The sequence below is a fragment of the Schistocerca americana genome, chromosome 4, assembly GCF_021461395.2.
Source record: "Schistocerca americana isolate TAMUIC-IGC-003095 chromosome 4, iqSchAmer2.1, whole genome shotgun sequence".
Taxonomy (NCBI): domain Eukaryota; kingdom Metazoa; phylum Arthropoda; class Insecta; order Orthoptera; family Acrididae; genus Schistocerca; species Schistocerca americana.
In genome coordinates this window covers 385270231-385282420 of record NC_060122.1, presented here as the reverse complement: position 1 = coordinate 385282420, position 12190 = coordinate 385270231, and the positions used below count along the sequence as shown (strand labels likewise).

General features: G+C 46.7%; 1 protein-coding gene across 1 annotated transcript in view; it reads left to right on the top strand.

Moving 5' to 3' along the window:
• Positions 1-12190, top strand: part of LOC124613973 (methyl farnesoate epoxidase-like) — a 226593-nt gene that overhangs the window by 92138 nt on the left and 122265 nt on the right. The window contains exon 4 of the mRNA XM_047142761.1: positions 2026-2213. Coding sequence (XP_046998717.1) covers positions 2026-2213 — 188 coding nt within the window. The remainder of the gene's footprint in view (positions 1-2025; positions 2214-12190) is intronic.

Sequence of the window (12190 nt, the reverse complement as noted above, 5' to 3'; positions counted from 1 at the left end):
TACAGTAGACTTCGGGTTTTAATAACGCAATCCCTTCGTTCATCAATTGAAGATTGCTAAGCAAACGTTCAAACCGAACTGTAGGGATCCCTGAGTTGAAACCAGAAGTCTACGAATGCCAGTTACTTAACGGTGGCCCCTGTTTCGACTGCACCTGGAGCTGATTATACCTACACATTGGTCATGGGGCCTGAAGATGGCGTAGTGAAAAGCCGAAACACGTGGCATAAATGCATTATATTCAAATCATAGACGGCCGAAGGCATTTCTGATTTTGCATTCTACACCCATAATTAGTGAACACTAGTAAGAAATTACAAGTACCGCTAGAAAATGACATATTAAACTATGAGAGAACTAGCAACACAGGAGCACATGCTCTGTTCAGCTCTGCAAACAAAACGTGAACACAGTATTGTTTTAAATGTGAATGTATGCTTTCCCGGCGTATACAGCTGGCGAAGAGTTCTCGGGCTTCCAGCCGGGTGGCGGTGTCTTCAAACTGCGACGTTTCGACGAGTGACATATTCGTCATCTTCTGGCGAAGTGCCGAGACTTTGCGGATGCCGGTCCCTTTATACCTGCGACGTGCCCTCACCACCTGGCCGCGGGAGACTGGGTCCAGAGGAGCCGCCGGGCTGGGTTGAAGGGGGAAGCGGGTGCGCCGTTCGTGTCTCCGTCAGAGCATTCCGGTCGCGTCTCATGAGCTGGACAGTTCTTGGTGCGTTCCTGGGGTATTGCGGCTAATGCTGGATTCGAGGCCGCTATGTGTACGACACTTTCGTGATTTGGCAGCATGGCAGGCAGGCACTGGAGGAGTTTATGGACCACCTAAACGGCATACATGAGGATATCACCTTCACGATGGAAGTAGAAGAGAATGGCTGTATTCCATTCCTGGACATACTGATCAGGAAGGAAGCGGATGGCACGCTGGGCCATTCAGTTTATAGAAAGAGGACGCACACAGACCTGTACCTCCATGCAACCAGCTGCCACCATCCGGCGCAACGCCAGTTAGTACTGACCACCTTGGTACATAGGGCGCGCGTCATTTGTGACAAAGAAAGCCTTTCAGACGAATTACACCACCTAAGAGAGGTATTTCGGAAAAACTGGTACAGTGAAACACAGATTGGTAGGGCCTTCAAGAGGAGACAGGCTGACAAATTTCAGGAAGAGGAAGAAAAGGAAGAGGAAGTTGACAAGAGACTCGCCTTTCTTCCATATTTGGAGCCCATATCAGCCAAAATTGGGAGGCTACTGCGAAAATCAAACATAAATACCGTCTTCCGACCACCACCGAAGATGAAAGAGCTGCTGGGCTCAGCTAGAGACCCACTCAAACTCAACACACCTGGTATATGCAGCATTGCCTGCGAATGTGGTGTACAGTACATACAGTACATTGGACAAATGCAGTGCTGCATCTCGAAAAGGTGCGAGGAACACACCAGGCATGTCCGACTTGGACATATAGAGAAATCTGCTATAGCTGAACATAGCATCAAAGAAAACCACATCTTTGATTTCGAGAACACCAGGGTGCTGTGCCGAGCCGGGAGCTATTGGGACAGCGTCATTAAAGAATCAATAGAAATACGGGTCCACGAGAATCTTGCGAACAGGAACGAAGGTTATCAACTGAGCGCGGCCTCGAATCCAGTATTAGCCGCAATACGCCAGGAACGCACCAAGAACCGTCCAGCTCACGAGACGCGACCGGAATGCTCTGACGGAGACACGAACGGCGCACCCGCTTCCCCCTCCACACCGCCCGCCGGCTCCTCAGGACCCAGCCTGCCGCGGCCAGGTGGTGGGGGACACGCCGCAGGTATAAAGGGACCGGCATCCGCAAAGTCTCGGCACTTCGCCAGAAGATGACGAGTATGTCACTCGTCGAAACGTCGCAGTTTGAGCACACCGCTACCCGGCTGGAAGCCCGAGAACTCTTCGCCAACAGTATTGTTTGTTATCGGTGGTGAGTACACCGTAGACTGAGGTCTGGCCGTGGTTTCTGAGCAGGCTACCGCTTCCCGCGCGGCGACCAGCTGGTGCAGACGCTGATGGATCTGCAGGAAGTGCGTTCGCGCGCCTTCGACATGACTGGAGGCAAACTCAGCGCCATGCCGTGGCTGCGCTTCATCCAGCCCGAGGCAACGGGTTACAACGCGATCACCAAGTTCAACGAGATAACAAGCGCCTTCTGTATGGTAAGTACTGGTAGTCAAGTCGTGAAGCACGCGCTCTATGAATAAGGTAAAACTTTGTAGTTAACTGGGGTAAAGAAACCGAAGCGCTTGAAAATTTGCCTGGTGGCGAGGTAAAGCTAGTCGCCTGGCTTGAATAAAACCCGTATCTCAGTGCTGTGAAGATACACACACCCCCAGGAATTGTCACTCTCCGCATCACTCGCAAGGATGGCAGAATGCATAAGAATCTATTTGGCAATGTCTCTAATGACAATTCATGGGTTGACCCACTTTGCATAATTTACAATATATTGAATAATCTCTCCCAAAAATGTGGTTAATATGGGAAAACATGAAGTTGTTCTATAAATTACTGAAATGAAAGTGAAATTTAGTATAACAATGAGATTTATTGATTTAATGCACCAATGAACCAAATACTCAGATACTATGATAATGCATGACCAGTGAAGTGCATAACAAGTGCAACAAGTTTCCATGAATAATTAGGTGGCAAAGTTAAAATGGGCGGATATCAAATGTTTGTTGGTCCCTTTCCCCCACTGTGAGTGGGCTGACTATCCTAACAAATTGCTAATTCCTTAGCACGTGGTACAGTGACTAATTAACAATGTTCAGCTATAAAATCCCACATGGAATTTAGATCCCCTGTGTACACTATGTGTGCAGAAGCGGTGCTGAGTGGTGTAGTGTCTTGCGGTCGACAGGTAAGAACTAAATCAAATTTGAACACACACATTAGTTTACCAAAAATACGCCTTCTTGGCATGCACTCATTTCCAAACGCAAGAACAACGAGAAGCACAACAATTCTTGAGATGGTACAAGCCAGGTGAGAGTATAAGATAACGAAAAGAGCCACACAGAGTGGCTACGTGGTTTGAGGCGCCCGCTGGAGGTTTGGGTCCTCCCTCAGGCATGGGTGTGTGTGTTGTTCATAGTTAGTTTAAGTAGCGTATAAATCTAGGGACCGATGACCTCAGCAGTTTCGTCCCTTAGGGATGCACATACATTTGAACATCTGAACAACGGAAAGAAAATAATAACCAAAATACTACTCTACACAATTACAAAGATACAACTTTCTACTGCAAGCTACGGCGAATGTCAATTGTGCTGGAGCTGTCATAAGTATTGGCTTGAGCTGTCTTAGCTGTGCCGGTCTGACTGCTGGCGCGCTTATAACGCCTATTCGGCGGAGAGCTACATGTAGTCACATTAGTTCCAATTGGTGGATCTCTGTCACATGGCTTTTCACAAAGTAGCTCCGTGTTAATGCGGAAAGTCTGTTGGTGTTTACATCCACTGTCGATGTTTTGATCTGTGCTCTGAAAGGGAGGTTAGCCGTCCACCTTGCTTATCTGTTGTGTGGGCCCTCTGACTGATAAGGGGTCGCTATGACATTTCTACCCCTGGAAAAAGAATGCACCGTACCACAAACGTCCAGAGGAGTAGGGGCATCCAGGCCGACATCCATAGGTTTGTGGCCAGCAGGGGCAGGGGGCGGCAATGCAGCAGTGGCAGCTGGCAGCTGAGGCAGAGGCAGAAGCGGATGTTCCATCACAGGGTGGCCGGCGACAGGCAATGACAGCTCCCTGGGGCGTCATGGTCCACCAGACGGGGGCAGAGCTGGTTGAGCTGCCAGTGAGCAGCAGAACCGTTGGCCCACCGTAGAAACGCCATCCACAGAGCTTGGTGATGACAGCAGGCTCCCAGCGTGCCTGTGGATAAGATCCACTTCCAGATCTCCTACCTGACGTGGAAGGAATACGCCGAAGTGCGACCGGGAGGCTGAGAAGTCTCGGGAACAAGGGCAGATAAGCGAGAGTGGAATGGTGGACCGTGAAGTATCTCTACTGGACTTTTAACGACATGGGGGCAGCACGGTATGTAGCCAAAAAAAGAAGCATGCCCTCCTCCAGTGGGTGATGGCTCAGCAGCTTATCAAGCTGGTTCTTGAACGCCCACACAAAACATTGTGCATGGCTGTTTGACACATGGTTCAATGGGGAAGTGTGGACGAGGGAAATCCCATTGGCAGCACAGAATTGCTGAAACTTGGTCGAATTAAAGTGTGGACCATTACCCATAACGATCGTTTTGGGGAGTCCCTTGACAGCAGAGAGGCACCAGAGAATTTTGATAGTCTTAGCGGAAGTGGTGTTCATCATGCAGGATATGAAAGGGTATCCCAACCTGTAGTCAATCAGGATGAGTCACTGGGTACCATGAAATGGCCTTGCTAAATCCAAGTTGAGACATTCCCATGGAGAAGCTGATCAGGCCACGAAAAATACTGGGGTGTGGATGCTGCCTAACGGGTTTGGCACATGGTGCAGGCCGACACGAGGGAGGCAATGTCTTTATCCAATCTGGGCCAATAAAGGTGGCGGCAGGCCAACTGTTTGGTGAGGACGATTCCCCACTGACCAGGGTGGAGGAGGACGAGGACACGGCGGCCCAATGCATGCAGTACGACCACCCTGGGAATGTCTGAGTCACTATCTAAAAATATGACGCTACTGCGGAGAAAGAGACTGTGCCAATGATCCCAAAAATTCGGGACTTCCGCATCGCAGATGCCACTCAGAGGTGCGAAAGACAATATCAAAGTCGAACATCACCAGGAAGAGGGACGCGCTGTCCGGGTGGGCACTGCGGCACTCGGGTGAAACAAAGAAACCAAAGGTTTGTGGTCGGTCTGCAGAGTGAAATGACGACCATATGCGAAATAGTAGAATTTCGTCAGGGTGAAGACCAGCTCCAAAGCTTCCTTTTCAATTTAACTATGTTTGGTTTGAGCGTCGGTCAATGTTTTGGATGTGAAAGCTACCGGCCTCTCAACGCCATTGAGCACTTGAGAGGGGACAGCACCCAGGCCATCGGTGGCGACGATGATGGGCAGGGAAGGGTCGCAAGTGGCCAGACATGGAGGGCGGGAGAGAGCTCACTTGACACTTGTGAAAGCCTGCTCTCATGCTGCATCCCAAACCCAACGCACACCCATGTGCAACAATCCGGACAGGGGCGCCGAAATCTGGGCAGTGTTGGGTATAAAACGCCGATAATAGTTAATTTGACCGAGGACGGATTGCAGTTGCTTCACGTTGGTGGGTAGAGGCATTTTCTGAATCACCTCGACATACTCCTTAGAGGCATGTAGGCCACAGGCATCAATCGTGAACTCGAGATAACTGACCTCGCTCACAAATAAGTCACACTTCTTTTTATGGCAATGCAGGTTAGCCTCGGAAAAAGTATGAAACAGCCTACCCAGCTTATCCACGTGGTCCAATGCGGACGAGCCACCGACAATGACATCGTCCAGATAATTTGCTGCACTGGGCACCTGACTTTTGAGGTGTTCCAAATAACGTTGGAAAATGGCGGGGACGCTGGCAGTGCCAAACGGGAGGCGGTTGTACCAGAAAAGACCACACTGATATTGATGACTAGGATCTGCTGTAATTCTTCGTCCAACGGCAGCCGCAAATAAGCATCGCGCAAATCAGTTTTGACGTAAACGGTGGAGCCCACAAGACGTGCGAGTATGTCATCCACCGATGGGACTGGATTAGAATCGATGACTAACTGAGAATTTACCGTGACCGTAAAATCGCCACAGATGCGTAAAGCACCATTCAGCTTCTCGATTAACACGATAGGCTTCGCCCAGCGGCTGTGCGTGACGGGAGAAAGAATGCCATCGTCGTGTAAGCAGCGAAGTTTCACCTGGAGCCTGTCTCGGAGAGGAAATGGAACTAGATAGGCCTTAAAACGAGGCAAAGCAGAAGGAAGAAGTTGAACACGTGCAGTGAAACCCTTAACCCCTGGTGTGGAGGATGAAAACAACGCTTCGTATTTGCTGAGCAAAGGGCAAGGAGGGTATCCAAGGAGGGTATTCCAACCGCCTGTACCTCATGCTTCACTGACAAACGCAGACGAGCAAAAATGTCCACACCCAGAAGGATAGTAGCAGCGGAGGAGCCGACCACCAAAAACTGAGCAGTGAAGGAACGACCATTGTAGGAGGTTTGTGTCGAGAAAACGCCGTCGGCTGATATATAGTGATTCCTGAGACTACGTAAGGCGCAAGTGTCCGGAGACTAAACTGGCGAGCCCAAGCATTGGTATGGGGCACCACCCACAACAGAAACAAAGGATGCCATGTGAATCTGGAAGACCACATGAATATGCGCTATCTCCAAGGTAAGGACGAAACTAGCTCCCGACTGAGGAATGATGGAGAATACTTGTCCGTCAATGGAATGCAAGGCTTCCAGATCCAGCGCTGATGATTCGTGACGAGCCTGTGCGTCCGCGGGAACCGTTGCATCGACGCGAAGTTTCTGCAAAGCCTGACACACAACGGCGATGGGGCCTGTTCGGCTGCAAACCGTGCACCTTGCTCACTGGTGGGGGCAGTCCGACCACTGGTGAGCTCGGAAACAGTCCGGACGTGATGGAAAACAGGCGAAAGACTTGCTGTCACCGGATGTACCAACAGACTGACGAAACTCCTGCTCAGCGCTACGCAACTGGCTAGCCGCAAAAACAATCCCAATAAGACGCGGCGGTTGTAGCCAGTAAGACTGTTTAAACGCAGGAATGATCGGCAGACAGGAGTTGAGGAACAGGTCCTGTAACTTCAAAATATCAGCCCAAAGACCCTCGTCTGGTGCGTGGAACACCACCATATCACGAATCAACGAAGAGGCATAAGACTGCTTACATTCAAAGTTGGCGCACTGGAATTTGCAATCGCGGGAGAGACCCTGGAGCGTCCTAATCCATTCCCGATATGTCTGATCTGGGAACTTTCGACAAGGAAAGAAAGACTGACGGGCGGTAAACGTGTATTGTGCGTCAAAGTACTCAAAAAGGCAGCCCTTATACGGGTAAAGGAGAGATCCCGAGGGGACTGCCCAGGGTTCAGTTGTTGAATTAAACAATACATCTGTGGACAGATGTTGCTAAATAAAAAAGCTCAACTTAGATTTTCGTCGTGGATTCCATGTAACAGTAATTGTTGTTCCAACGGTTCGAAATAAGTTGACCGTGATTCGACAGACCTATCGAAATCTGGAAACGTCGGTGGAGCCACGCAAAGTGTTCATATTACCCGTGACGGAATCAACTCTACAAGCTACCTCTAGCAACGCTGGGGAATGTGGGCGGTGGTCTGACCTTGTGTGCGCTGCCTGAATCTCTCGTAGAGTTTCCATCAAGGACTGAAGAAATTCCTCTGAGGAAGTCAATTCTTCCGAAAATGAAAGTTTTATCCCCGTCGCCAATAACTGTAGTGTCCTTTGGTCGGCAGGAAAGAACTAACGATCAAGTCTGAATACACTTTATTTTAACAAAAATACGCGTTCTTGGCGTGCACTAATTTTCAAACGCAACAACAACAAGAAGCACAACAATTCTTGTGATGGCACAAGCCAGATAAGAGTGCAAGACAATAAAAAGAAAATAATAACCAAAATACTACTCTACTGTGTGCGATCGAAAGGTTTTTATGCCAGATATGTTTAGTGTAGGGTGGAAACGTTTCGGTGGTGGCGAGTAGGGCGGCGGCTGAAGAAAGGTGCTCGTGTTCTCAAACATCACTACAATCCATTTGTGGCAGAATGTAATTACTGCATTTGCAACGTGTATCTGTGTGATTCTCAAATGTTAAAAATATGTTTTATTATGAAGAACAATCACTGTAGTTGGTTGTGAGTGTTATAAGCAATCTGTTTGGTTAACACTCCATGCGACAGGGTCTCCAATATAATTTGGAACTGATCAGATGGAACGGAGCGAGCTGAGTTCTACAGTTTCCTGATTCAGCATCAGGCAGTAGGAACATAGTATTCTGAGGAGGAATGGAAACCTCGGCCTGCATAGTTGGAAACTTTGGTTCATGCAGGTGTTCACCCAAACAGGAAGTAACCATGAGAGAGAGAGAGAGAAAGAGTCTAGAATTCCCTGGTCAGTGGAATGCCACCGCCCTGGCTGCAAAAACGTTTAAATGGCTCTAAGCACTATGGGACTTAACTGCTTAGGTCATCAGTCCCCTAGAACTTAGAACTACTTAAACCTAACTAACCTAAGGCCATCAAGCACAACCATGCCTGAGGCAAGATTCGAAACTGCGACCATAGTGGTTGCGCGGCTCCAGACTGTAGCGCCTAGAAGCGCTCGGCCAATCCGGCCGGCTGTGTTCCCTCAGACTGGTATCAGCGTGCATGGCTCCTGTCAGCTAACAGCGTGGCCCCCAGCAATAGTTTCTCTGTGCATTGTGTGATCTCTCATTTAGTGCAGCGGTGGACTATGTGGCTCACGATACCAATTCCTCTGCAATCTCAGTGCAGCGGTGTGGAGAATTGGCAGCGAGTGGAGGAGAGTGCTTGGGTAATCATGTAATCACGTGTTACATATTTATAGAGAGTTCCACCTTGCTACTGCAAATTAATAGTCAATCTATAAGTTATATGAAGTATTTCCAAGAGTGGGATGAATTTTCCGCCATTTTTATTTGTTAAAGTGGAAGAATGTATGGTAGTGTCCGATCTTTATTCATTTTAGAGATGTATCAGCCACCCCTTCACCACTTAGCAGAACAGTAGGGGTCATAAATCCATCAATCAGTCGATTGATGGCTGTCAGAATTGCACTCATGCTGGTTTAAAGTGGAGCAGAAGGGGTGGGTAGCACTCTCACAAGGCAGAAAGGGTGGGTGTAAGGGTACAGTACCCTTACGTAGTATCGATTATACACTATGCAGAGATCATACATGGTTTAAGCAAAGACTGCAGTGCAGTCAACAATGTGCGAGAGGGTAAGCAGGAGTCGAGTGTTGGAGTCCGTGGGTGGAAGTCGGCTGTGAGAGGCTAGAGAGAGAGGTTGCTCGGTAGCGAGGCCGGAGGTGAGTGGCAGAGTGGCACACAGTGTTTGATGTTCATAAATGTTTATAAATTGAGTGATTTAATTAATAAATTCCAGCATTTAAGAAAGGAGATGTTATCATTTAGTAGTTTTCACAATAACAGAAGTGGACAACAATGAGTCAACTTCACCTACAGCATATGCGAGTAATATAGTTTGGTGCGATACTAGGGGGAGGTTACATATGGCGACCGTGACAGGACTTCGATTCCACAGCAATCTTCGGAAACGACAGAGAAGACAACACAGCAAATAGTGAGTCCGCAGCTTTTCAGCACAGCAGCGTTTCGAAATTAAGTGAACTCGACGATGTGTGGGAATGAACATGAATAGGAATAATCAATAGTGTTACTGACTTTTAAGTTGCGAGTGAAATTTTCAATGCAGAGCAAGCATAAGTTATAACGAACAGTGATTGTTGTGAACAGTGTTAATATGGCTAATTCAGAACAAAACGGTAGTGTTACTAAAGACGAGGTAGGAGAATTTAATAATGTGCTCGACGGAGAACAAATTAATGTGATGGAAAACACTACAGTTAAGTCGACAGAGGACAGTGGTACTCTTAGTTTTCATTTGCCTAACGGAAGTTCAACACCAATGGTTATCCAGCAAACAGAAACTCCTATTGTCAGTAAAGATTGTATATCTCAATTGTTAGAAGCAATCAAAAATGTTCATGAGGAAAATAGACAGGCGCGTGCAGAAGCTAGAACGTTTCATGAGGAAAATAAAAAGGTGCGTGAGGGAATAGCAAGATCTTATGAGGAAACAGGAAAGTTCCATCAGGAAATCAAAAATGATTATCAGACACTAACTAATGCGATTAACAATTTGCGAACGGCACTCACCAGCTCATTTGAACAAAAGCATGATGAGCTCCGACAAGAATGTCAAGACAAACATGAGACCATTGGCAGCGAAATTACAGATCTTAAAATTCAAGTTAACGGGCGGTGTAGGCAAACGGAAGATTTTATTTGCAAAGTTAATGACAAAGTTAAGGCTCAAGATGACGAAATCGTCAAAATTAAAAGTTCTTGTAAAGCCAACAAAGAGTCGATAATTAAGATGGTTAACGGCGTACAAACGCGACGTGATGAACTAAGTGATGAGGTACATGAGATACGACAAAAGGTAACGAATAACGACACAATGTCAAATGGAATTAATAAAGAAATTTTGCGCGATGAAATTAATGCAGTATTACGTGAACTAGAAAACAATATTATTGCTTTGCTTCAAGTAATTGTTGACAATGGACTGAGCGGTCGAAAATTTCATGAATATGAACCGAAACAAGGCATCCACGCAGCTGCGTTCATTAGACAATTTAAACATGCGTTTCCGAGGCATTATACGGAACGTGCTAAAATTGATACTCGCATCAGTCACGTGAAGGGTGAGGCACATATTTGGGGTATAAGTGTATACGACAATTACACCAAGTATGAAGAATTTGAAACAGCATTTTTAAAAAAAATTTGGCCGAAAGAAAAACAGTGGGACGTAAAATCAAAATTTCTCACACCGCCAAATTATGCAAGACATCACGGTACAATGCGTGAGTTTATGCAAAGGTACTGGAACGTCTATGCATGCTTGGATGATACGGTTAAAGAAGAAGAGCTAATGCTTATATTAATTCAGAAATTACCATTTTTGGTGCGTGAGAAGTTAGCACTCACACCACAGTTAACAATGGAGCAGGTGTGTTTGCTAATTGACCGAATGGAATTGCTCAATGCCGAACGCGATCAACGTGAGCGACACAGTAATAACAATTACCGCAATCGTCACAACGGCCCAGCGCGGGAAGGAATCCCAAGTTACGAACGACCGAAATGATTTGATCGCCGTGACGATGATAGACACAGGAGAAACGAATACAATGTACAAGACAGATTCAGGTCAAATCATCCGCCGAACTGGCCACACAATGACAGAGACAGAGGACAGTGTCGATCGCCAGAACGTGCAAGAAGCCGCAATCACAATCAGCGAGATTCTGAACAGTTAAACTAAGCAAAGTTTCGGAGACGACCCGCTGCGGAACTCTGCCACAGGGACAAGGGTCGGATATTATGATAAATGCCATAAAGTGTGAACATGTAAATGATGTCAACGAAGATTTGTGTCGAGAAAATGAAGAAACTAATAAAGAAATTTTGATGCCATTTGTGGAAGTCGCAGTGTGTGGTATTGTTATGGATGCATTAATTGATTCAGCTAGCGAGGCAAGTGCTATTTCTGAAAATCTATTTTCGCAATTAAGCAATCTTGTGGCTATTCCCACATTTCCTGTTAACGGCGTACGTATTGTCAGTGCAGTTGGAAACCGAAGCAAACCAATTAAAGGACAAGCATTACTAAGATTTTGTATTCAAGGGGACGAATACGAGCAGAGTGTGTTAATCGTTGGTTCTCTCAATGTTAGGCTAGTTCTCGGAGTTAATTGGTTGTCAGAGATGAGATGCTGTATTAATTTTGAGGAGAATTGTCTGCGGACGTGGAGAGATAATAAAGAAAGAAGTATTGTATTCAAAGGGTTTATTATGGATAATAAGGTCGCTGCGGGCGTGAAAATAAGGATGATGCGTAATAGAGGAGAATATGAAGCTGTCACTTTACACAATTCAGAGAACTGCGCTGAGCTGCGGGACAGGAACGAGGAGGATACTCTAAATTGTATTCAAACCAAGATTCGAGCGTGAGTGGACTTGACTGAAGCAGAACGAGAAGAACTGAGGGAACTACTGAGATGCTACGTCGATATATTTTCAAAGATACCAGGATTAATTAATGGATATGTTAGTAAAATTAAAGTAAAGAACCATGAACCATTTCGCAGTAAGTCATACGCAATAGCATTGGCAAAAAGGGAAGCTGTTAACAAGGAAATACAGAGGATGTTGAATAATCAAATAATTGAGCGCTCAGATAGCGAATATTCGAACCCAATACATGCTGTAGCAATGAAGGATGGCACAGTTCGCATTGTTCTTGACGCCCGTGCAATGAATCGCATAATTTTACCACAGCAT